The 27,718-nt window shown below is 42.4% G+C and overlaps 2 protein-coding genes across 2 annotated transcripts; both read left to right on the top strand.

The window, feature by feature from the left end:
- The first annotated feature begins 10,863 nt into the window (after positions 1-10,863).
- On the top strand, positions 10,864-14,019 carry LOC146398341 (olfactory receptor 1A1-like). Its single transcript, XM_084985698.1, has one exon. It carries the CDS (start codon positions 11,660-11,662, stop codon positions 12,623-12,625), a length of 966 nt encoding a protein of 321 aa, XP_084841824.1. The 5' UTR covers positions 10,864-11,659; the 3' UTR covers positions 12,626-14,019.
- A 9,682-nt stretch (positions 14,020-23,701) lies between these two features.
- Positions 23,702-26,401, top strand: LOC100627505 (olfactory receptor 1A1-like). The gene has a single exon (XM_084985689.1). The coding sequence runs from the start codon at positions 24,567-24,569 to the stop codon at positions 25,503-25,505; it is 939 nt and encodes a 312-aa protein (XP_084841815.1). The 5' UTR covers positions 23,702-24,566; the 3' UTR covers positions 25,506-26,401.
- Positions 26,402-27,718: the final 1,317 nt, after the last annotated feature.

Raw genomic sequence — 27,718 nt, 5'->3', positions numbered from 1 at the left:
TTTAAAAAATAAAATAAAATGAAATGTCTTTAAATGAGAAGGGATTTAGCCGTGATTAGAATTTTCCAATAGGCAGTTCAATTTAACCTCTCTTTCCATTCAGAGATTCTTTTTTCTTTTTGGGAGGAAAGGAATGGTCATATATCCCTCGATAAGCTAAAGAAGCTGTAATCACTGGCCTTAGATAAGAGTTGCAAACATTTGAGGGTTAAAATATTCTCTTCCTATTTCTCATACATTACTCCACAATTCCTTGACCCCAATGGTACCAGTACATAAAATTTGGAATAACAATAAATTCCAAGAATAACATCAAGAGCAAAATGTGGTTACTAAGAAGAAAGTACACCATGGGAAGTCATTTTATCCATACACAAGAGCCCATGATCTGGACTTTGAAACACGATCTAAACATGGGGCGAGGAACAGCAGAGCACCCAGGATGTATAACCTGCAACTTGTCTAAAAGGAAATGTAATTAAACAAAGCTCCTTTCAACATCTACAATGGGCAGCCTCGGATGAGGGATTTGGGAGAGTTGTACAATTAGATGAATAAAGCCAGAATTAGTAAAATAGTAGTTGACATTCACTAACTGCTACCTATGTGCTGGGCTTCATTTTAAAAACTTTTCAGGTTAGCGTGCGTTTGATCCTCATAACAACCTCATGAGGATGTTCTTGTTGCCACATTGTTACTCTCGTTATACAACGTACATTTAATAACGATCCAAAGTCAGTTGCAACCAACAAGAGGCAGAGCCAGAACGGGTACGCAGCCAGAAACCACAGGCCTCACCATGGCCCTCTGCAGAAACTTGGTGACCGCTCTGCCACAAGAGGGGCTAAGGCAGAGCCTACGACCATCAATCAGGGTTCGTATAAAGGTGACAGGTACATGAAGCCGACTAGATAACATTTAGGTGTTTTCTAGCTCTAAGAATCTGAAAATGGAGCAGAGCCACCATCCGCATGCTAGGTAAAATATAATGACCAGCATGACGCCCCTCTATCAAATGGTAGAGGAACGATGATAAAACACAAGTATTATTCTTGGCCACACTTAAAACCAGAAAGACTTCCCAAGGGGTGGTTCCAAGTTTGTGCTGAAGCAGAGAAGGGCCCACATTCTAACAAATGAGATAGAATAGCTCCGCCCAGCACATGGACCCTGGAGGCCTAGTCTCTGGGAAACCATCTCGCCCAGCTTTCCTTCAAGGAGAACTCTAGGCACAATCACTCTTGAGAGCTACTCTGTCCCCTCAGGCACAGCTATAGCTCTCACCAGTTTTCTGACTTTGGCCTGAATATAAGGACCTGCAGGAGTCATGTCTCAGGACTTTATAACCTGGGAAATAGTCACCTCGTTTTCTCTGCTAAAACACACTCTACTTCCAGGAAGCTAGAGTCCTCAACTTGAAGCCCCGTTTGGGACAGACTCTTTTGCCTTTTCTGCTCTACCGCTGGGAAAACTTGGACTCTTCTTTGCAAACCATCCCAGTCCTGGCTCCCCTGCCTCAGGGACAGAGAGCCAAAGACTTGCTCTCTAGGCCGTTGACTAGCACTTTTCCCAGCACGCCTGCCCTCCAAAAGGCATGCTCACAAATGCTACATCAGACGCTGTTTAGTTTCCCATTCATGGAAGAGGCATGAAGGCCACAGAACCAGGACTCTTTTGGACTGCATCTGCGTGGACTCCCCAGTAGGAGCTGCATGTGTTGGGGAACAGACTCTATGTCAGACACATCAAGAGACAGATAGCCAGCAACAAACACAACAGGCATCCTCTTTTCTGACCCTCACAAAATTTCCAAGAGGTAAGTAGAATTATTCTCATGGTATCACCTGGAAAATGGTGAACTGAATCGCCCGAGAGCACACACAGAGACTGGCAAAACTAGGACTCCAGCTTGGCCTGAATCCAGAAAGCAAGGTTCTAAGATCAGAAAGTCAAAAGGCAGGGAAGAGATGAGAGAGAGACAGAAAAAAATCCCTTCTTTTCTGATACGTTGTTATCCGGGTTCTTGTCCGTGAAAATAGGAGCAGAAAGGGGTACTTCTGATTTGGCTTTCTCAGGTCTGAGCTCTTCCTAATTCCTGAACTCTGTGTGTGTGTCTGTGTGTGTCTCAGTGTGTACACAAGTTTACACAAATCTACTGTCTTAGAGAGGAGCTACCAAACCAACTTACACTTCCACAGTCAGTGGTGCATGCTAACAGGCCCCTGTACAAAATGATGTTATTTTATTGTCTAAGCACGGATGGCTTCAACTATCAGGGAGGGAATCTGGAAACACTCAGAGGACATTTTGTGGCCTTGTCTGCTCCCTTCATGCCATAGGGTGGCTTTCTGTACTTGTGTCCCTGAAAAACTGTCTCAACTCCTGCAACGGATATCAAAGAGCACCAGCACTTCCCAGGAAGGCTGTGTTAGTGGCCGGCACAGCCTGGGACCCCTGGCTTCTCTCCCGTAAACGCGAGGCTCTCATCCTGTCTCTAGCATGTATGTTGATGCACCTCCTGCTCCGCTTCTCGGAAGGATAGGTTTTTCCCACCTCTCTCTTCGGGGTTTCTAGAGAAATCATCTCTCCTCATCATGACGCCCTACATCTCACACTTCCTATCCTCGAGGCCCTCTGCTCAGAAACCTCTCCTCTCTGGTTCTCTTTCTTCACTTCTGCAAGTATTACACCAACCTCATATCATTTTCTGGTGCTACATGTTTTTGCATTCTTCTCTTATCATTTCATAAGATTTAACAGGTGTCGATTACCAGAAGGAGCTGAAAGATTGGGGAACATTCATTGAATGACCAAAAGATCTACGATATTTACTAGCTAATGATGGAAACGCTGGTGCTGAGGTAGAAAGTGGGGACAGAAAATACCACAGCTGAAAGAGGGGTGGAGTTTTATCGCAGAGGAAACGGAAGAAAATAAGGGCGTGAATATACAGATGCATCTACACTGCTCTTCTCAGGTTTTGGAGGAAAAGAACAGGATGGAAGTAGGTGTATTGAAAGGATATCCTGGGGCAGATGTTGAGGGAGGATTCTCTCTCTCTCTCTCGTGGGTTTGTTTCTCAGTGAACAGGGATGTGACGCCTAGGTTTCTTGGAGAGTATTGGTGTGGGAGGTACGGTGGATTTGAGGGGAATGGCAAAGATTTTGATGAACTGCCATGGATAAGGGGGAGAGTGAGGCTTGTCAAAATGTGTTGAGGAACCAAAAGGAATTGATCATCATAACTTCTAGCCTACATTTGTATGATTCCTCCACCGTGCCCTGGCTGTGCAGGAAGAGGGAAATTAAAACATGGACGGATTTTCTCAGGGTTGAGGTTTTGCTGGAAGCCTGCAATGCCTTGGATGCCTGCTGGTGCGAGAGGAGAGAACCCAAACTGGGCTGACAACGTGAAATGCAAGACAGAGCTTAGAGGCTGGAGATGACCCTTGGATCAAAGAGCAGTTATACACAAAATGAGTGAGCTGGGAGGAGCATGGACACTTAAATAATATGAGCAAAAACAGTGTGAATTAAAGTAGCTTAAACAAAGCCTATTTGCATCCACTAAGTTTTTCTTCCTCTAGCCTGAATCTCTTCTCCATTGCATTTTTCTTCTCTCCCAGCATCATATATTGCCCAAGGACCACTCTTCCTAGTGTAAATGCCGGTTTCTTTCCTCAACCCATTTACACACAAGACTCTATCTCCTCCCTTTAGTGACAATGGACTTGACCCACCCAGGCCCATTGCCACGTTCTGTACACAGTTATCTCCAGACCTTGAAATCTTTATGTTAAATTTAATTCTTTATTTTAACGTTGTTAAAAGTCAGAGAGACAAAGAAAATAATGTACCAAGAAGTCTTCCTCTAGATTTAACAGGATAATATATGCTCCACATTTCTTAAGAAATAATACACTTGAAACTCTTCTGGTGCCTATCCAAAATCTTCTTTTTCCCACTATCCTCCCAGAGACAACAGCCATGCTAGAATGCGTAATATACTCCCATTCGGGATGTAAACTTTTACCGCATAGACATGCATTATTTTATATGCTAAAATGTGCTTGTACTGTGTGATGCACCTTACGTTTTATAGCAACTATTTTTCCATCGCATTGTGATTTTTAAAAATTATTCCATGTTCACAATCATTTTAATCGTTGTACAGAATTCAATCATAAGACAACTCCACAGTGATTATTCGTTTCTAAGTTTTCTGTATGACAATATATATCCTTCTGGAATGCATGTGTTAGAGGCCTCTAGGGCCAAACACGAAGTAGAATGTAAGAACTGTCAGCTTACCCAGATGTGGGATAACTGTTCTCCTAATGGTAACAGAAAAATTTCCATTTCTTCCCTAACATTTGCAACTGTCTGACTTTATATCTGCTCCAGAGGTAAAGGGTTTTTTTATTTCCCCAATACATTATTTTTCCCTACTGTACAGCATGGTGACCCAGTTACACATACATGTATACAGGATTTTTAACTGAATTTTGTTTTAATTTGGTTGAACATCTCTTCTGTTGGTTACTGTTCATACTGGTTCCTTCTTCTGTGACTTGGCTATTCAAGCCTGCTTCCTATTATTTCCTCCTGGATTTTTCGTCTTTCCTTATTAGTGTGTAGGAAGCTTCTGTACTCTGAATACTAAGCCTTTGTTATGTGATTATGTGAGCAGCACATACTTCTTCCAATCCACGATTTGTCTCTCCCCTTTCTTTACCCTCTGTTTCACACACATGCTTTCAAGTTGCCAAATTTTACATTTTTGCTTCTGTGTTGTAAATTTTGTGCCTGGTTAAAAAAATCATATTCTATCCTGATACTATAAACACTTTTCTTCTAAAGCTTCTGAAGTTTTGCTTTTTACATTTATTAGAAATGTTTCTGTATTATTCTTATGTTTTGGTGTCTAAGAGTCCCAAACAGCCAGTCCAACCGTGCCCTAGCTATTTCGAAGCCTACCCACGTCATGTACCAATTTCTACCAAATAGAAATGCATTTACATTGATATTTCAAATTTCTGTTTGTAATAGAATTTTGTTTGTAGGCTCTCCAGAATGTTACATAGATGTATTTGTCAGTTCCTGTGTCAGTACTAATCCAAGGTAGGAAGGGCCAGAGGAAGTCATTCCCCCTTAACAGCACTATTAAGTATACAAATGACTTCCTCTGGCCCTTCCTACCCTGGATTCTTTTTCCAATGTTTCTTTTTCCTCAAATTGTCTTAGCTCTTCTTGTCTCTTTATGCTCCCATACGAATTTTACGAAGCTTACTAGGTTCCATGCTTGGGAAAAACTACTGGTGTTTTATTTAGGATCACAATGATTTCATAGATTAATAGACTGGTGGAGAATTGACATTTTTGTAATAGTGAGTTCTCCACATTTTCTAGGTATTCTTTCTGCCATTCAGTAACATTTAGTCATTTTTTCTAGTTTTATTGATATCAGTTGACCTACAGCACTGCATAAGTTTAAGCTATACAGCATAACGATTTGAGTTACATGTATTGTGAAATGATGATTTTACAATATTTAAAGTCAGTCTTGGACCTCGTTTGTTAGGGGTACTTCTAGATTTCTAAATGTCTGCTGGCACTGGGAATAGAGAGTCTTTTTTAAAAAGCAATTTATTTTTGCTTGATATAGGAACATTATGGATTTTTAAAATATCAATTTATATCACACGTATATGCTCAAACTTCTGAATTATCTAGAAAGTCTCTTTGATTTTCTTTGAAAGCAATCTCATTTTCAATGAATTCTATCCATTTTGTTCTTTCCTTTCCAAATCTTACATGGCCATTTTTTGGTGCTATTTTCATAAATAGGATCATGCTTTAACTGTTTTACAGTGGGATTCAAGTCAAATTTCCTGCTTCATGCAGATTTGTGGCCACATTTTATCCATGGGTCATTAACACCCCAGATCCCAGCCTTTGGACCTAATTCCTACTTGAAACCCCAAGGATCCGTCGCAGCATCAGCACTGGTTTACAGCTCTTGTTCTGAGTGTGCTTTTTGTTTTTCATACCTGCATAGTCCCATTTCTTTCTTTAAGGTTTAGGTATGCATTTTTAATTACTTATCACATTTATTTGTAATTTCTATGTGTTTTAATTGGAATGGGACCTGGTGGCATTAGCTAAGGCTGCCGTGTTGCCAGAAGCCCCTCCTCTAAAATATTTCATTACCATATGAGCTAACCATAGTCTCTGAACCCTCTGGTTTTACTGAACCCTCTCAACTCTGAGAGATTATGATTTCACGTGGACATAGGGAAAGTCATTCAAGAGAGAAAATCAAACTCATCTAAGTGCAGAGACGAAAAAGTGTATCATATTTGAGGGAAATATAATTTTATCTGCTTGCCCTGAGCCTAGCATACAATTCCCATGTGTACTATAAAAGACACTCAGAGTTGGTGAGTGAATATTACACACTGAATCAATTATCGAGTAGAGGTCTTTTTAGAAAAATTAGTGAATTGCTTGGGATAGTCCAGACTACAGTAACAAATAATGACAAAGTGCACAAGGGTTTAGGAGGTCCCGTCGTCGCTCAGCAGAAACAAATCCGACTAGGAGCCATGAGGTTGCAGGTTCGGTCCCTGGCCTTGCTCAGTGGGTTACGGATCCAAAGCTGCCATGAGCTATGGTGTAGGACGCAGATGTGGTTTGGATCTGACGTGACTGTGGCTATGGCTATGGCATAGGCCAGCAGCTACAGCTTGGAGTCGTCCCTTAGCCTGGGAACCTCCATGTGTCATGGGTGCAGCCCTTAAAGACAAAAAAGAAAAAATAAGTGCGTAAGGGGTAAAATAGGGTAAATTTTGTTTCTTTCTTCTGTAACAGCAGGTATCCTTGGTGGATGATGGTTCTCCTGAGGACACAAGCTCATTCCACCATGAGACTTTGAATGGGTAACTCCACCATCCCATTCAAAGTCTCCTGGACATTTCATTCAGTTTGCATGACAATAAAGAGTGTGGAGGAAGCCTGGTACCATAAACATAATCTCCATCTAAGTTTTCTGAACTTTGGTCTTCACAATTCATCCTTTAAAATTATTTTCCCGTATTTTCACATAGAGGAATCCAGCTGACTTAGCACTCTGTACCAAACGTACAGTCTATCCTTTTCCTGCCTAGTACTAAACCATCCATGTCGTATACGAATTTCTAATAAATCTTTGATCTGTTTCTAAGCGCTCTAATCTGCTATACAGACCTACTTGCTTGCCCCCATGCCAGGACCACTCCACTCTCCTCCTTATTCTCATTCCTAACACTATCTTCTTGGTTCTTTATTCTCCTACATGAAGTTTTGGATCAGTGTACTGAGTATCATCTTTTAAAGAAATATGTGGTATTTTGACTAGCATTGCATTGAATTCATAAAATAATTGTAGGTGAATTGATGTTTCTATAATATTATCTCCCTGGTTTTAGGTATTTATTTTTTGTTCAGTAAAATTTTGTTATTTTTGCAACCAGACTGGACTTTTTTTTAAATTTTTTTTTTTTTTTTTGTCTTTTTGCCATTTCTTGGGCTGCTCCCACGGCATATGGTGGTTCCCAGGCTAGGGGTCGAATCAGAGCTGTAGCCACCAGCCTACACCAGAGCCAGAGCAACACAGGTTCCAAGCCGCATCTGCAACCTACACCACAGCTCACGGCAACACCGGATCATTAACCCACTGAGCAAGGGCAGGGACTGAACCCGCAACCTCATGGTTCCTAGTTGGAACGTTAACCACTGCGCCACGACGGGAACTCCTGGATTTTTTTTAAAAGAATTATTTCCATATTTCTTAAAATTTATCTTGCTCTTGCGAATGGGGATTCTTTATTTATTTCTCTTTTGGTCTTTTGTAGAGCCGCGCCTGTGGCTCGTGGAGGTTCCCAGGCTAGGGGTCTAATCTGAGCTGCTGCTGCCGGCCTGCACCACAGCACAGCAACACAGGATCAGAGCTGCATCTGTGACCTACACCACAGCTCACGGTAATGCCGGATCCTTAACCTACTGAGCAAGGCCAGGGATCAAACCCGCAAGCAACCCACGGTTCCTAGTCGGATTCGATAACCACTGCACGACGACCGGAACTCCCAGGGATCCTTTTTTTAAATTATAATTTCTAATTTATTGTTGCTTAAGTATTAGACAGTATTGATATTTAACTACTGACTCCTATTCAACTAACTGGCCTAAATCTTTTAGTTTATCTAGAGGGTCTCTTGAAATTTCTTTGAAAACAACTCTGTGAATTCTATCCACTTTGTTCTTTCTATTCTTTTTTTTTTTTTTTTTTTTTTTTTTGTCTTTTTAGGGCTGCACTTGTGGCATATGGAGGTTCCCAGGCTAGGAGTCAAATCAGACCTACAGCTGCTGGCCACAGCCATAGCCACAGCCACGCCAGATCCAAGCCACCTCTGTGACCTACACCATAGCTCACGGCAATGCCAGACCCTCAACCCACTGAGAGAGGTCAGAGATCGAACCTGCATCCTCATGGATTATGGCCAGATTTGTTTTCACCGAGCCACGACGGGAACTCCTATCCATTTCTTCTATGGTAAAATATTTTCTAGTGTTCTTTTAACAAATAAAGCAACACTTCGAGTGTTTTAGGCAGAGGACTCAGGACGAGCTCCCTACTTGATGCAGATCTGTGTCCACATCTCAGGAACAAAGGGCCATTATCACCCCAGACTCCATCCATTAGGACCTTATTCTTGGTTGTGAACATCAAGGGGCCACCAGAGCATCAGCTTTGCTTGACAACAATTTCTTTCAGCTTGTTAAAAATTTCTCATATTGAGGTATTCCCATTTCTTTCTTTGATGTTTGGGCACGTGCATTTTTTTATTTTGCCTTTATAAACTTAGAAAAAAATTTTAATGGCCATACCCATGGCATATGGAAGTTCCCAGGCCAGGGAGCGAACCCACACCTCCACAGTAACCCAAGCCGCTGCAATGAGATTCTAACCCACTGTACCACAGCAGGAATGCCAAACTTCAGAATGTTTATGTATTTTAGCCATAATGTGGCCCGTCTTTGTCAGCTTAGTTGACCATGTTCCCAAGAGCACTCCTCTTAATTTTCACTGCCTTACCAGATGAGCTAACCAGAGTCTCTAAGCCCTCCAGGTTTATGGAACAATCTCACTTCTGCCATATTATGATTCTGTGGCAATATAGGGAAAGGCATGTCAAGAGAGAAAACCAAATTTATTTAGGTGTAGAGATGAAAAACTAAATTATATTTTGAAGGAAAATAATTTTACCTGCATTTCCTATGCCTTGGATATAATTCCTAAGAAACTACAGGAGACATTGGTGGTGGAATGAATTACATTTTGAGTCAATTCTACTCAAGAATTAGTGAATTCCTTAGAAAATCCTGGACTACGGTAATATAGAGGACAAAATATATAATGCCTGAAAAAGAATAAAAGTTTATTTCTCCCGTGTGTAACAGTCCCAGTGTGTCTTCGTAGTGTGTGGTGGCTGTCCTGGATGTGGAAAACATGGGACACAGGCTCATTCCACCACGTGACCCCACCATTCCATTTAGCTTCCAAGCCTTTTGCTTCCAGCTGACAAGACCTGGAAAAGAGGGCCGAGGAAGCCCAGAACACAAGGATGGATTGGCTGAATTCAGTCACATGACAACATCTCAGGGCATGGAACGTTGGCAAATGGAGTCTAGATGAGTGCACAGGAAAAGAACAATATGGATTTGCATGAGCAGCTAGTAGTCTCTGCCACAAATAATATGAGTCAAGATAGATCAAAGAGTAGGAACCATTATTGTGAAGGAAGCATCACAATATTTCATGTAGAAAGTAACAGCAGGGGAGTTCCCGTCGTGGCGCAGTGGTTAACGAATCCGACTAGGAACCATGAGGTTGCGGGTTCGGTCCCTGCGCTTGCTCTGTGGGTTGACGATCCGGCGTTGCCCTGAGCTGTGGTGTAGGTTGCAGACGCGGCTCGGATCCCGCGTTGCTGTGGCTCTGGCGTAGGCCGGTGGCTACAGCTCCGATTGGACCCCTAGCCTGGGAACCTCCATATGCCGCGGGAGCGGTCCAAAGAAATAGCAAAAAGACAAAAAGAAAGTAACAGCAGTCAAAATTAAAGCACTGAAACAATAAATAGGTCATTTATATACAAATTACTTGAAACTGAGTCAATAAGGTCAGATATAGAGGTGAGAATAAACTGAGTGTGCCTATGAGTATCCTACATGTGGGAAACCCATAAAATAAACCTGAATATAATTCAAGAACTGGGAGTTCCCATTCGCAGCACAAATGAATCTAACTAGTAACCATGAGGTGGCAGGTTTGATCCGTTGCCTTGCTCAGTGGGTTAAGGATCTGGCATTGCTATGAGCTGTGGTGTAATTCACAGACGTGGCTCAGAACCTTCGTTGCTATGGCTGTGGTATAGGCCAGCAGCTGTAGCTCCGATTCAACCCCTAGCCTGGGAGCCTCCATATGCCACAGGTACAGCTCCCCCCCCCCAAAAAAAAATCAGGAACAATTGACTCTGTGTGTGTGTGTGTGCGTGTGTGTGTGTGTGTGTGTGTGTGTGTATACCCACATATACATATAAGGAATAATATTCCAAAATAATCCCTCTCAAAGAGATAATAAATAAACATGATATCGTTCTCCTCCTCACAAAAGGTTGTAATCTACTTAGATTGGATGTGCAGGGTGTGAGGTTTGGTCAGATATGTTTGCATGATGACGAATGAGGAAATGTAGGAAAAAGAGATCAAGTCAACAGACATAGACCTTAGATTCTACTAGGCAGTAAGTGAAGCCACAGTGAAATTGGGTGAGAAACTGTAGGAGATATTGTTTCTAATATAAGGTGAGATCAAAGAGAAAAATATCATGATTATATATATTTCAGAGTTGGGAATGTGGATGAAACCTATCAAATGTGACTGTTTACCTAAAAAATGAGATACCCAGCAAGTAAACTCACTGTTATCATTTTGCTATAACCCAACCTCAGTGGTCTCTATAACTGGCAATCTTCTGACACCAGGCTGGACAACTGTTAACATTCTGGACTCTGGGTTCATTCTGAGTTTTGTCCGTGGAACAATTCTAATTGTCCAGGGTGTTCCTTGTGCTAACTATCCCTTGCACTGGAGTTTTTCTCAAAGACTCCAAACTACTGTCCTTTCCTTTTCATATTTAATAAGATTAGCATGTGATTCAAGCTTCTCTGTGAAGTTCTAAGGTCCTTGAGAGTAGACGTTGCCATATTTCAATAAATGAATGAATACATTGTATTTTCCCATACTTATGACTTTGTGTCAAGGTCTAACAAAGCTTCTAGTGTGTCAAATATAGACTTTAACTATTTGTAAAATAATTATACCCTAGGTGTTTGGGGGATGGTGCTAGGGTTGGGTAGGATGGGCACCTACGATTCAAGATTGTTCACTTCTTAGAAAGAGTGTCTAGAGCTAACTGTTGATTATTCCCCATGACCTATAGGGATTTTTTTTAGCCCAAATGTATTGCCTACCTCAGGATTTAGTAAACCCCGGATTGACACAGCAACGACAGGAATGAAAAATGGTGGCTGAAGAAGATCATTCTACACAGTACTGCACTACTCATGCTGGATTCCTCTCCCCTTCCTGCTCAAAGATCCATGGGAGAAGGCAACCAGTCCTCCAACCTGGATTTCATCCTCCTGGGAGTTAGTGGTCAGAAGGAACAGGAAAACCTCTTCTTCACCCTCCTCCTATTCATTTACCCCATCACACTGATGGGAAACCTGCTCATCATCCTGGCCATTCACTGTGACGTTCGCCTTCACAACCCCATGTATTTTCTCCTGGTCAGCCTCTCCTTTGTCGACATCTTCTTCTCCTCTGTAACCATCCCAAAGGCTCTCGCCAACCATCTCTTAGGTACCAAAGCCATCTCCTTTGGGGGATGCCTAACACAGATGTATTTCATGCTGGCCTTGGTGAACACAGATAGCTACATCCTGGCTGCTATGGCATATGATCGTGCCGTGGCCATCACCCGCCCACTTCATTACACAACAGTCATGAGCCCACGGGCTTGTGTCCTCTTAGTTGTTGGGTCTTGGGTGATGGGAAATGCCAATGCTGTCCCCCACACTCTGCTCACGGCTCGTCTGTCCTTCTGTGCAAACAAGGAAGTGGCCAACTTCTACTGTGACCTTGCCTCTTTGCTCAAGCTGTCCTGTTCTGACATCCACTTCAACGTGAAGATGATGTACGTGGGGGTTGGTGTTTTCTCCGTGCCATTACTATGCATCGTCATCTCCTATGTTCAGGTCTTTTCCACGGTCTTACGTGTTCCATCCACCAAGGGTGTGCGCAAAGCCTTCTCCACCTGTGGGTCCCACCTCACAGTTGTTTCTCTGTATTACGGGACAGTCATGGGCATGTACTACCGCCCTCTGACGAGTCACAGCCTAAAGGATGCAATGATAACTGTGATGTACACTGCCGTGACCCCGATGGTAAATCCTTTCATCTACAGTCTGAGGAACCAAGACATGAAGGCTGCCCTGGGGAAACTCTTCAGCAAGAGAATCTCCTCATGACCAATGTGAGGTCATATTAGAGACTGCAGGTTCCAATTAGGATACCATCAATATCGAGCCCTAATGTCCTCCCCCTCCAAGAAGCCACCTTATTATTTACAGCCATGAAATTCCCCTTCTCAGAAATCTTGTGAATTGGATGCAAACAACTCATGCAGCACAATATACAAAAAAAAAATTTTTTTAAATAGGCAGAAGACCTAAATAGACATTTCTCTAAAGAACTCATATGGATGGCAAAAAAACAAACAAACAAACAAATGAAAAGATATTCAGCATCACTAATTGTTAGAGAAATGCAAATCAAAACTACTATAAGGTACTACCTTATACCACCAGAATGGTCATCTTCAAAAATTCTACAAACAATACATGCTGGAGAGAGTGTGGAGAAAAGGGAACCCTCCTTCACTATTTGCAGCAATGTAAATTGGTACAACCACTAGTTAAAAACACTGGGAAAGTTTCTCAAAACCTGAAAATAGAACTAGCATGTGATCCAGCAATCCCACTCCTTAGCATCTATCCAGAGAAAACCATAATTGGAAAAGACATATCCACTCCTATGTTCACTGCAGCACTATTTACAAGAGTTGGGGCATGGAAGCAACCCAAATAGTCATTGACGAGAGGAATGGATAGAGATGTGGTACCCGCATGTAATGGAATATTACTTAGCCATTAAACAGAGTGGAACCATGCCATTGGCAACAAGATGGATGGACCTAGAGCTTATCATACTAAGTGAAGTTAGTCAGTGAAAGAGAATCATCACAGGAAATCACTTAGAGGTGGACTCTTAAAAAGGATATAAATGAACTTAGTTGTAGACCAGAAACAGACTCACAGATTTTAAAGACAAATTTACTGTTACCAAAGGGGACAGGTGGGGTGGGGGCGGCGGGTGGACTGGGGGTTTGGGATTGGCATGTGCACACTGTGGTGTATGGAATGACTGGCCAACAGGGACCTGCTACATAGCACAGGGAACTCTGCCCAATATTCTGGGACAATCTATATGGGGAACGAACCTGAAAAGGAATGGATGTGGGTATATGTATAAGTGGATCACTTTGTTGTACAGCAGAAATTATCGCAATGTGGTAAATCAACTCTACATCAAGACAACTTGAAAACATGAAAAATAGGGAGTTCCCATCATGGTGCAGCGGAAACAAATATGACTAGGAATGATGAGGTTGCAGGTTCTATCCCTGGCCTCGCTCAGTGGGTTAAGGATCCTGCACGTCCATGAGCTGTGGTGTAGGTCGCAGAGGCAGGTTGGGTCTAGGACTGTGGTGTAGGCAGCAGCTACAGCTCTGATTGGACACCTAGCCTGGGAACCTCCAAATGCTGCGGGTGTGCGGACGTAAAAAAAAAAAAAAAAAAAAAAAAAAAAACAGACAAAAAAAAAAAAATAGATAAATCACGAAAAATAAACCTTATGAGTTAGAAGACATTCTATTATCAATTCATACACAACACTCTCCCTCTGGCAAAGTGGCAGCAAAGTTGTTGGGTTCCTGTCCCAACTACGCTGCTGACGGGCAGAGTCAAGCTGAGAATGTCTGAGCCATGGATTTTACATTTACATAATGGAAAGAAAACTGTCTGCCTTGTTGCTGTCAGAGAGGGTGAGGATCATCGTACTTCATACTTTGAAGTCTATAAATCACTACCTGAATGTCAACTTGGGGGATTTTTATATCGCCGGTACTTTGCTTGCAAACCTTGAGGGCAAGAGTTGTCCTAATGCTTCACTCGACTTCTACCAATGCTGGTCATTGAGGTGCAATCAATAAGTATTGGTGAAGGGAGAAGGAGTGAATGTAAGAGAATAAGTGTGATCTGATAATGATGAGACGTGAACAGACTTGATTTCATTTCCCACCCATCCCACACCCGGTATGTTACAAGTCATTTTGGAACCATTCAGGAAACAGAAATTTTAGCGAAGATACACAGATACATAGGTGTACACTGAAAGTGGCTTAGAAGATAAAAGATAAACGATGGAGTTCCTGTTGTGGCTCAGTGGTAACACTTGACTAGTATCCATGAGGACACAGATTCAACCCCTGTGGTGTAAGCCAGCAGCTCCAGCTCCAGGTTGAACCCCTAGCCTGGGAACTTCCATATGCCATGAGTTCAGCCCTAATAAGACCAAAAAAAAAAAAAAAAAGATGAATGCTGCTGTAACTGAACCGTTTTTAACTGCAAAAAGAAGTTACTTTCACTAGGACTGGAGGAACGAAAGGGAAACGTGGTGTTACCAGAACCTAGGAATTCAGAAGAGGGATGACCACACATCTGAAGCTCAGATGTCTGAGAGGAGCTGCCAAGATGCTTCTACTTGGTCCCCACATACCTAAATGATGCAAACAGTCATTCCTCAGGGGCTTTGGATGCTCAACAATTCTGCCTATTTTTTTTTTTGGTTGATGTTATTTTTAGGAATCTTTCCTATTGGACATGGAAACACAAACATATCCCAGATGTAGTTGTAGGCATGGGTCCTCCTGGAAGCCCTTTTTGTATTATCAGTAGAATGTCCTAATTGAGTTCAGTCACTTCACCCAGGAAAGAAATCCTTCTTTTTTTTTTTTTTTTTTTTTGCTAATTTTCCTGAATGTCCCAGAGAGTTATGCTACAATTTGGTTGATCTTATCATAATAATATTAGCTGAAAATGTGTAAATTCTCAAAGATTATTATTGATAACTTTTTCATAAGATTATAAAAAACCACAAACAACCACAAAATACACGTCGGGGAACAGAAGTAGATGCAACAAAAGTATGATAAAAAAAAAGCACGACAAAAAAAAAAAGCAAGAGAAAGATGAACATAGGATTCAGGACGAGAGGATATTGAAGAAGAAAGACTCAAGGGGATGGAAATGGGGTAGCATGTATTTGATATGGATTATCCCCAAAGTCCTAATTTTCAGGTTGGGTGGTGGATCAATGGGAACCTACAACATTTTCCCTTATGAATAGATAAATAGTGATGACAGGTTGGCACACAGGTAGATATCTATAGGTAAAAATAAGGAGCTCTTTATGAAGCAACAACACGTGTTTTTCTTTAATGAAGGATTGGACAGAGAGACCAGTAAGAGACAGAGGGGATTGGTGAGACCAGGAGTTTAATTAGGTACATCAGAAAAATCTAGCGAGGGAGTGAGTGAAAATATAGACAAAGAGATTTGGTGTAAAAGAATGTGGACGTACAAACAATAGAATGTAGTAATTTTTATGATAATAAATGACACCTTTATTGATGATAACGGAGAAGAGAGTAATTTACGAAGGGCAGTTCCATCTTGGGCAGATTTTAAAAGTTCCCGTGGTACACTCTCATGGAAGAGAGTATTTAACCATAAGGATATGAAACTTGGCAGCAAAATTAACAGAGCATGAATCAGAGTGGAGGTGATAAGTAAAGTTTGGAGAAGATGAAATCATCCAAGAACGTCTGTCGAATGACTAAATTTCGAGAAAGGGGGCCAGAGTGGAGAATGAGGATTCTGGTAAGGGATGGGAGGAACCTGGCAATACTGACTTGACGTCCCTGTGAGTCAAGCTATGCGTCTCTCTCGGTGTTCTATCCACCAAAGCACACAGCACAGTGTGTTTTTACTGTACTCTCATAACACTGTGGAGTGGGCAGGCAAACACTTCTTTCGGGATAAAAATGGAACGATGGCCCACACAAGGAAGAAAGTCCTGAGCACTAGATAGGAAGTTCCAAATATGCCACACAGTTTCAGAGAAAGTCGGTATTTCATTACATATCAAATACGCATGTGTGTACTTCACGTGCTTTTACTGCATCACATTCATTACGATCGCTTTCAATGTTCAAAGGAGCCCTGAAGAACAGACAATAGTAACCCTCTTTTCCAGACGAGAAAATAAACTCTCCAAAATGTGAAGTCACATATTTCACATGCTTCAATCGAAAGAGGCACGTGAGGATTTCAGCTCAGTTCTCTTCATGCCCAACGCATTCCCCTCACCTGACAGGAGATATCAGCACACAGGAGATATAAAATAACAGACAGACAGCTAGGTAAACTGGAATTGTGAACTAGCAGAAGACATGGCTAGACTTTTTACAAACAGTGAGGGCCCTCTGGTGCTGGTAATAGGTGAGCTATGGGACAGAGGTGGGAAACATGGGCTCACATAGACGTTATTGAACTTTGAAGGAGGAAGGAGACGTGATCTTTCCTTTCGTTGCCCAATCTCTTCACTATCATTCAGTCCAAGATCCAAGTGTCACTGAAGAGAATTCCAATTCCAAAAGGAAAAAATGATAGTAACAAATCACAGCTCTCTTGCTCCGTTTATGCCTCTGGTTTCCCAGGAAGTCATGAAAATTGTTCAGTGATGTGGCATTGGGCCACAGGTTTGGGGAAAATAGGAGCAGAGAGAGTATTTCTTCTCTAAAATGGTGCTCTCCCAGGAGGACGTGGTCCAAGGGGGCAGCAGAGGAAGATTCTTCCAGCTCTGAAAATTGAGACTTACCATTAACGTGCTAGAAAAGGAAAGTCTAACTTTCACTCTAACCTTTGTTGACATAAAACAAATAGACCCCCAGTTATTTCTCCAGGAAACAAAAGGGAAGCAGGCTATTCAGGATCAACAACGAATTATGATTCTGAGTCTGCAAACTCGTTAAGCCACAGTGCAGATGCCCCAGGCAGCAAGAAGAGGAGAACGATTTTAAAGAAGGGGCGAGGGGAGTTAAGAGGGCTATAGGAAACAAACAGTCCTTTGGAGGAAGTGAGATTTCAGTGGTGGCGTCTCATTGGCTGAGCTGTGACTATCTCTCATTGGCTGAGCCTTTGCCAGGTACCAAGAGAAAGTCTGCTTGGTGGGCTCTGCTATTGCAATGGGGTGACAGGGATACCCCTTCTGGCCTCTTGATGCTGTCTTAATTGAGGGTTTTGTGTATTAATTTCTACACCTTCCTAGGTAGAATTCTAGGGAAAGAGGAAATAGAATTATTTTCACTTTCCGCAGTTAACACCAGAAAGACTTCCCTGCAGGCTGTAATCAAGATGAGGCACTTGACTGTACCCCAGGCTTTGAAGCTCCCGAGGGGTGGGCCCACTTTGTGTGGAATCAGATAGGGGCCCACATTCCAACAAAGAGGCCAGAATAGGTCAGCCCAGACCTTGGACCCTAGAGATGTACTCTGGGAAGCTTTCATCCCCCTTTCCTTCTAGAGAAGAATTCTGAGAATAATTACTCTTGAGAACCATCGTGTTTCCACAGGGCATAGCTGGAGCAGCATGTACTGAGTGTCAACAATTACTCTGACTATGCTCTGAATGAAGTCCTGGGGGAGTCATGTTTCAAGAGACGTCATACCTTGGGGAATAATTCCAAATGTTCGCTTTGCCATGACCACCTCGCTTCCTTAAAGAGGGAACTAGAATCCTCATCTTCAGGCCCCATCCAGGCAGCTCTTTCCACCCCTTCTGCTCCACAGTTGGGAAACTTTGGGCTTTTCTTTCCAAACCATCCCAAGCCTATCATCTTTCATGCAGGAACAGAGAATCCGCTCTCCCAAACTACTGCTGGCACTTTCTCCAGCACACCCAAGAGTACACCCAAGAGGCATTTTAACATGCGCTAGACCAGCTGACTGTAAACGTCCCCTTGTGGAAGAGGCCAGAAGGTCACAGGACCAAGTTCCTTTTTGATAGCATCTGAGCCACATTCCCAGGTAGGGGCTTTGGATACCGGAGAAGAGAGTGTGACAGCGACATCAGGAGATAAATAACCAGCAACTGCACTGCACACATTACCCCCTTTAACCGCCAGAAGACCTCAAGAGGTAAGCAGAATTACTACATGCTTTTATCAGATGGAAAACAATAATTAACTGACTTGCTGAAAGTCAAAGAGAGAGGGTGGCAAAACTAGGACTCAAAACTTTGGCTTCAGAACCCAAGTTCTCAAGATCTAATGGGTGACAGTCTCTCTCCTTCACACACACACAAACAGAGACAGAGAGAGAGAGACTCTTCCCTTCTGATAATTGTTCTCCTTGGGCTTTGTCTGAAAACAAACAAACAAACAAACAAAAAAACAGGATGAGGAAGGGATAATTCTGATTTGGTTTTCTCAATCCTGAGTTCTCCACCTTCAAAAGAACTATTGTTTGGGAATTCCTGTTGTGGCTCAGTGGTTAACAAACCCGACCAATATCCATGAGGATGCGGGTTCGATCCCTGGCTTTACTCAGTGGGTTAAGGATCTGGTGTTGCCGTGAGCTGTGGAGTAGGTTGCAGATGTGGCTGGGCTCCTGCGTTGCTGTGACTGTGGAGTAGGCTGGCAGCTGTAGCTCTGATTCGACCCCTAGCCTGGGATCCTCCATATGCAATGGATACAGCTCAAAAAGGAGAAAAAAAAAAGAAGAAGAAAAAAGAGAAAAAGACATATTGTTTGACTGGGCACATTAGCAGTCACACAAGTGCATTATTTAAGAAAGGAGCTAAGGACATTCCTCCCTCCACTTCCACAGTCAATGGTGCAAGCTAAGAGGCTCCTTCAGGAAATTATGCTCTTTCATTGGCAAGGCACTGATGAGCTGACCTGTGGGAGGGTCTCAAAGCACTCAGAGGATGTCTTTTTGGTATGTTTGCTGACTCAGATGACAAGGGGAGACATGTGGCCTCCCTTGTCTTCAGCTACATCACACTCAGGTGACGGCTGTCTCAGAGCACTGCCACGTCCCACGAAAGTGGGTTTTAGTGGCCAGCATTTCCTAGGACTCTGGTTTAACTCAGCAAACTCAAGACTCTTACTCTGCCCCCAGCATTCATGCTGACGCCCCTCCTGGCTCCTCTCCTTGGGGGCACAGGGTTCTTCAGCTCTTTCTCAGGGTTTTTGCAGAAATCACTTCTTCCCATGATGACACTTGACATCCAGCACTGAGGGTCTCCAACCTCAGCCCCTATGCTCAGAAACCTCTCTTCTCTCGTCTCCTGTTTCTTTGGTTCCTGCATTGATTATACCTACCACTTCTTTCCTGGTGTTATTCTTACACTAATTACTTATCTTTTTCTTTCCTTGTGGTTGTTCTCGCACCAGATTAGCATTCAGAACGTTGCCTTATGGATCAGCCATTTAATATACATGCTCAGATAGCTATGCTTATATTAAACGAAAGGTTCCATGTCTGCATTATCAGCAAAGGTTAGTTCTGCTCAGATCCACTCTACCACCTTCGTACCAAAGGAAGGACAAATTACTGTTGGTCAAAACCCACCACCAAATAACCCACAACCTCCTTTCCTGAGTGAATTCCTCCTATTCCCCTGCCTGTATCCTCAGCTTCTGATAAAGGTAAATGACACATTTCTGCCTGGAGTTACCCCCTATTTTCTCAACAATCTGTCCTTGAGTTTTCCCTCCGTAATAAGGAACTTGGACTTCATCTTTTAGGGGATGGGTAGACAAGGAGTAAATTTAGAGAGACAGACACAATCACATTTGCATTTTATAAATACAGTTTGGGGTCCAGTAAGCAGACATCTCTATAAATAAGTCTAGATGAGCATTGTATTTGGCCTCTGGATCCCCCTTCCCAGTGTAAATAGCTTCCTTTTTTTTTTAACCTCTTCACAAGGAACACTCTCTTTATCTCCGGCATTCAGTGAAAAATGTACCTGCATCATCCAACTCCATGGCCACTCTCTAGACCAAATATCACTCCACATGTGAAATATTAATTTTAAATTAAATTTGCTGATGATAGTACTAAAACATCAGAATGACAGAGAAAGAAACATAACCAAAACTCATCATCTAGATTTTAAAAATATAAGATTTGGTCGAATTAGCTCCACATTTTTTTTAAAGAAATCAATATTACAGATGCATTCAAAACTACTTTTGTTTCCATCCAAACTTATATTTTTCTCCCTCACATTCCAGAGATAACTGCAATCTCTTGGATGGACAGTATATTCCCATTTAGGATTTATATTTTTACTACATATGCGTGTGTTGTATTTTTATGTGTTAAAGTGTGTATATATTGTGTGATGTGGACTATATCTTCCAGTAACTTGCTTTGTTCCATCCTATTTTTAAAAATGTGTCTATATGAATTCGCTCGCTTTCACTATATGAATTCAGTTAGTCTTTACTGCTGTACAGAATTCATTAACAAGAAATGGGCACAATTTACTTAACCATTTCTCTGTACGGAGGCCATTTCTAAGTTTCCTATATGATAACACTCATCCTTTTCTCCTTGAACACATATGTCAGAGTTTCTCTAGGGTCTCATCTAGATGTGGAATTGCTGGATCACGGGTGTATGAAGTCCAGCTCTTCCAGAGATGGGCTAATTTTTCCTGAAATGCCAATACTAATTCTTCCATTTCTTCCCAACACTTAAAATTATACTTGTATACACTCTGAATGAACAATTTAAATTGATTTTTAATTTAGTTGAATGTCTTTTTTGTTCGTTTGCTTATTGACCACATCAGCTTCCCCTTCTATGACTTGCCTGTTCTCATCTTTGCCCATGATTTCCTACTATATTTTTAGTTCCTTTCTTCCTAGATTATAGGACTCATGCATATTCCAAATACTAATCCTTTACTGATATATGCGGAGCAAATAACTTGTTCAATCCATGATCTGTCTTGCCCCCTCTTTTGGGTTGTATTTTCATACAAATGCTTTGGTTTGAAGGTAATTAAATTTTACAGTATTGTCTCATGTTTTGTGTTCAGTTTAAGAAATCAAGTCCTATCTACATATTATTTAGATAAAAACTTATTAATACATATTATTTAGATAAATGCTTTAGGTATTTTTTTCTTTCATTAAATAAAATGTTGTAATATTTGACACCACCTTTTTTTTGTGTGTGTGTGTTTTTGCCTTTTCTAGGGCTGCTCCCATGGCATATGTAGGTTCCCAGGCAAGGGGTCAAATCAGAGCTGTAGCTGCCAGGCCTATGCCAGAGCCATAGCAACATGGGATCCGAGCCATGTCCTACCACCTACACCACAGCTAAATGCAATGCCAGATCCTCAACCCAATGAGCAAGGCCAGGGATTGAACCCACAACCTCATGGTTCTTAGTTGGATTCGTTAACCACTGAGTCACGACAGGAACTCCTATTTGACACAACTCTTGAAGCGCTTTTGTTAGAATTATTCTAAGAATCTAAAATTTCTCTTACTACTGTTGATATGGGTTTTCTGAAACTATAATTTCTAATAAATTGTTACCGAAGTATTGGAACAGGATTGATGATGATGATGATGATGACAATGATGATTATTTGTATTTTTGCCATTTCTTGGGCCGCTCCTGCAGCAGGTTCCCAGGCTAGGGGTCGACCCCTAGGTTCCCAGGCTAGGGGTCGAATCGCAGCTATAGCCGCTGGCCTTCGCCAGAGCCACAACATCGCAGGATTTGAGCCACGTCTGTGACCTACACCACAGCTCATGGCAATGCCGGATTGTCAACCCACTTAGCAAGGGCAGGGATCGAACCTGCAACCTCATGGTTCCCAGTCAGATTCGTCAACCACTGCACCACCATGGGAACTCCAAGATTGACTATTTTTAATATTGATTTATATATAGCTAACTTCCTGAAATGAATTAGTTTACCCATGTATTCCCTTATATTTTCATTGTAGACAACCATAATTTCTGTGCATTTGCTCCATTTTGCTCTTTGCTTTCTACTTCTTACATGACAAAGAAAAAATGTTTATAGTGCTCTGTTGAACAGGGCAACCCTTCAAGTGTTTTATGCAGGGGGCTTAAGGGCATTTCAAGGAAGTGAGAAAATTAAATTCCTTTGGGTGCAAAGGTGAAAAAGCACATCACACTTGGGGGAAAGTTAGTTCGATCTGCATCCCAAGTCCTCCCATATCATTCATATATACAATGGGAGACAATGAGAATTGGTGATCGAATTAGTTAGAGGTTGAATTCATTGCTGAGAAGCAGTTCTTTAGAAAAATGTGAATTACTTGGACCTAATGGACTACAATAACAAATGGATGAAAAAATGTGTAAGGGGAATTCCCATCATGGCTCAGCAGAAATGGATCTGACCGGCATCTATGAGGATGCAGGTTCGATGCCTGGCCTTGCTCAGTGGGTTAAGGATCCAGCTTTACTGTGAGCTGTGGTGTAGGTAGCAGACATGGCTCTGATCCTATGCTGCTGTGGCATAGGATGGCAGCTGTAGCTCCAATCCAACCCCTAGCCTGGGCACCTCCATATGCCACAGCTGTAGCCCTAAAAAGGCAACAACATCAAAAAAATGTGTCATGGTTTAAAAGAATAAAAGCTTATTTCTCTCCTATGTGGCAATTCCAGTAGGTGTCTTCTTGTGAGCCGTGGCTCTCCTGGATGTAGAGAACTAAAGACACAGGCTCATTCCACCCTGTGACCCCCACCATTCATTCAGCCTCCTGGCCATTTTAATTCAACTGACACGAGGGCAAAGAGAGTATGGAGCAAGCCCAGAACCGGAACACACAGGTAAACTGGCTAGAACTCAATTACATGTCCACAACGTAGAGGCCGGGAAATAGAGTCTAGCTGAGTGCCCAACAAGCAAACCCAGTAGACTCGGGTGAGCAGCTAGCAGTCTCTCCAACACTTAGCAAGGCCATGAAGTGCAAGATACCAAAGAGGAGGGAACCAGGAGTCTAGCCGGTAAGGCAGCATTTCAATATTTCAGAGAGAAAATGATGGTGGTCAAAACTACAGCACTGAGACAGAAAGTGGAAAAGCTGAGATACATACAAATTATTTTAAATGAAGAAATCAAGAAGACAGGATGGAGAAGTGAAGGATGAGAGTGCCTGAGAGCACCCCACATGTGGGAAGCCCATATGGTAAACCTGGATATAATTCAAGAAATACTGAGTGCAAGCTGATTGGTACACAAAATGAACAGTACTTCACAAGAGCCTCTCTGCAGGAGATGAAAATAAACAAGGTATAGCTTTCCTCTTCAAAAAACCTGCCAACTATTTAGGTTGGGTGTGCAGTGGATGGGGTTCGGTTGGGCATGTTAGAGTGTGACAAATGTGGAATGAGAGGAACGAGAGGTTACGTCGACAGATGTAGACCTGACTAAGCAGTAGCTGAAGACATTATAGAACTGAATGACTCCTCCGAGGAAATAATGAAGCCAAGGAAGGGAAAAACCAAAGACAAAAGCATTCTACTTACATACACCTAAGGGTTTAGAAAAGACACATAGTAAAAATACACTTTGAAAACAGGATACTTGGGGAGGAATGTGACTAGGCTTGCTTTGCTAGAATCCATTCCCAGTTTTCTCTCGGATTAACAATCATATAACACCAGTGTAGACACCTAATACTTCTGGGATCAGTCAGTAGAACAACCGAATTCTCCAGGATGCTCCATGTATAACACATTCTTTGTAATGAAATGCCTTCCTCAAATACTCCAAAATGCTGTCTTTTCCCTATAATGCATAAAAAAAAATTAGTGTGAGAACCCGGTTTCTTCATAGCAGAGACTATGTCATAGATATTGAATAAATGAATACACAAACTGTATTTTTGACATGTTCGTGGTTTTGGCATGGGGCCTAACAACATATCTAACACTTGCAAATTTAAATTTAATTATCTGTTAAATACTTAAATCCAAGGTGTCTGGCCTCTGGAGGATGGGCACTTCTGATTCACAATGACCACATCGTAGACATGGGTAAATGGCTTTCTGACAGTGAGTCCAACTGATGAACAGAGATGCTTTTCCACCAGTATTAGCTGTCTTTGGATGCAGCATGTCCAAGTATAAACTCAGATGACCTAATGTGGTGAATACAGAAGGTGTTAGACACAGAGCGTCCTTAATAATTCTGGATTCTTCTCCTCCCTTCTTCACAAAGGAGCGATGACGGAAGAAAATCAATCCTCTGCCCTGGATTTCATCCTGCTGGGAGTCAGTGGTCATCAGGAACAGGAAACCCTCTTCCTCATCCTCTTCCTGTTCATGTACCCCATCACAGTGACTGGAAACCTGCTCATCATCCTGGCCATCTGCTGCAACAGTCGCCTTCACAACCCCATGTATCTTCTCCTGGCCAACCTCTCCTTTGTCGACATCTTCTTATCCTCTGTAACCATCCCTAAGACACTGGTTAATTATCTCTTGCACAGCAAGGCCATCTCCTTTGGGGGATGCCTAACACAGATGTATTTCATGATTGCCTTGGCTAACACGGATAGCTACATCCTGGCTGCTATGGCATATGATCGTGCCATGGCCATCACCCGCCCACTTCATTACACAACAATCATGAGCCCACGGGCTTGTGTCCTCTTAGTTGTTGGGTCGTGGGTGGTTGGAAATGCCAATGCTCTCCTCCACACTCTGCTCACTGCTCGTCTGTCCTTCTGCAGAAACCAGAAAATAGCCAACTTCTACTGTGACATTGTCCCTTTGCTCAAGCTGTCCTGTTCCGACATCCACTTCAACGTGAAGATGATGTACGTGGGGGTTGGTGTTTTCTCCGTGCCATTACTATGTATCATCATCTCCTATGTTCGGGTCTTTTCCGCGGTCTTACGAGTTCCATCCACCAAGGGTGTGAGCAAAGCCTTCTCCACCTGTGGGTCCCACCTCACAGTTGTTTCTCTGTATTATGGGACAGTCATGGGCATGTACTTCCGCCCTCTGACGAGTTACAGCCTCAAGGATGCAGTGATGACTGTGATGTACATGGCCGTGACCCCGATGTTAAATCCCTTTATCTACACTCTGAGAAATGGGGACATGAAGGCTGCTCTGGGGAAACTCTGCAGCAAGAGAATCTCCTTAAAACCAACGTGAAGTCATCCATTGGAGGCTACAGTCCCCAATTAGGATGCGCTTGGAAATGCACACCCAATGTCATCTCCCTCCAATAAGCTGCCCTCGCACTTTCCAGCGAGAAATTCCTCTTCTCAGAAATCTTATAACAACTATGAGTCATGTTAGTGAAATTACCACTTTGCGCACATTGTTTTGTTTTGGCAGGAATATGGGGTTCATCGCCCAGCTAAGCAAGTGACTGTTACAAGAAAGCTGAGAAAGACTGAAGCTCAGCTTCTACACCCACATAGTAAAGATAATACCTGCTCTGCTAGTGTCATAAGGTATAAGGAACACAATGGTTCAGCATATGAAAGCTAGAAATCACTACACAAATGTCATTTTTACTTGACGCCTATGTTTAAAATGGCATGCCTGTTAAGTCAGGAGCTGTCTTAACATGTTACCGTACCTTTCGCAGTCGTGGTCAAATAAAGTGCACCCAATGAATACTGGTGGAAAGCAAAATGAAGATAGGAAAATATTAGTCTCTAAACTGTAATAGATCATGACTATGCATAGTCATACTGGATATGACAACTATTATATACCTGGAATGTCAATAAGGACCTACTCCAGAAACAGACAGTACAACAGGTATGCTGAAATCAAGAAGATTTAACATAGGGAATTAGAGATATAGGTATATCCCCCAAGAGAAAAGGGGGAAATAAAAGGTGAAAAAAGATTCTGAGATAACCCAGAGACTAAAGACTTCAGAAAGAAGTTACATCCTCTCTCAGCTAGGGGAACAAAAGGCAAAAGGAGGTGTTACCTGAACACTGGAGCTCAGAGGAGGGATGACCACATATTTGATGCTTAGATCTCTGGGAGAGCTGTCAGATCACTGGCATTGGTCTTCACCTAGTAAGACTACCCACATTCTCATTCCTGAGGAGTCTCACTAGTGTTGCCTTTTTAAAAAATTGCTGTGCTCTCTACTCATCTCTGGTACGGGCAGGGAAATACTAAGTTCACCCCAGACATAGTCAGACATAGTCTTCCTTGCCCTCATGGTGTAGCTGAAACACAATGTCCTTGCTAATTAAAATCTCTCACTCCAGCTGGTAAAGAATTCCCTTTTTCTGAGAGGGCCACAGAGACGTGCTACAATGTGGCTGACCATTAGCAACATAATATTAACTACAAACACCATGTGATACCATTTACATGTGGAGTCTACAATAGGGCACAAATGAGCCTGCTTACAAAACAGAAACAGACTCACAGACATGGAGAACAGACTTGTGGTTGCCCAGGGGGAAGGGGGAGGGAGTGCGATGGATGGGGAGCTTGGGGTTGGTAGATGCAAATTATTACATTTAGGATGGATAAGCAACGAGATCCTACACTACAGTGCAAGGAACTCTATCCAAGTTCCTGGGATAGAATATGATGGAAAATAGTACAAGAAGAAGAATGTATATATGTATGTGTGACTAGGTCACTATGCTGTACAGAAGAAATTGGCATAACACTGTAAATCAACTATACTTTAATAAACACACTCACACACACACTACTAACTATAGCCAGTAAGAGGCAGAGTCTGGGATGAAGCCCAACCAGAGCTTTCAGTCTTCACCATGTTTCTCTATAGAAACACAGGAACCTCCACTAGAGCAGGGGCTAAGTCCTAGCATAATGACCATTAATCCGGGCTGTTTTGAAGGTGCACATACATGAGGTGGACTAGATCAAGGTCCTTTTCTTCTCTAGGAATCTAACACATTCAGAGACTTACGATCAAAACACTAGAAAAAATAAAGTGTAACTTCCACCAAAACTTTCCCCAAGACAAATCACAGACCAAAGATAAAATAGAATTCTTCTTTCGACACTGAACACTATACAGGCTTCATCATAGCCTAGAATAAAGACCAGGAGCTCAATTTTACCACAGTTCTTATAGCCCAAGGGTTGGCTTCAGTTGCTGCTGAAGCAAAGGACAGGGGCCCACATTCCAGCAAAGAGGCCAGAATAGTCAGCCTAGGGCTTGGACCCTGGACACACCCTCTCTGGGAAATGCTGTGGACCATTCTTCCTTCTAGAAAAGATCTCTGAGGACAGTTTCTCTTGAGAAAATCTCTATCCCCTCAGGGCACAGCATCGGAGTCTCTAGTGAGTCTCGGCAAGCACATGTTTCAAGAGACTGTATAACCTGGTGAATAAGCCACCGTTTCCTCCATCCT

The sequence above is a fragment of the Sus scrofa genome, chromosome 12 (assembly GCF_054392235.1).
Source record: "Sus scrofa isolate SSC_HxYL_T2T_F1_AM1 chromosome 12, Sscrofa_HxYL_maternal_Yorkshire_Landrace_v2.0, whole genome shotgun sequence".
Lineage (NCBI taxonomy): Eukaryota > Metazoa > Chordata > Mammalia > Artiodactyla > Suidae > Sus > Sus scrofa.
The sequence above is the reverse complement of the archived record's forward strand: the minus strand, read 5'-3'. Positions and strand labels throughout refer to the sequence as shown.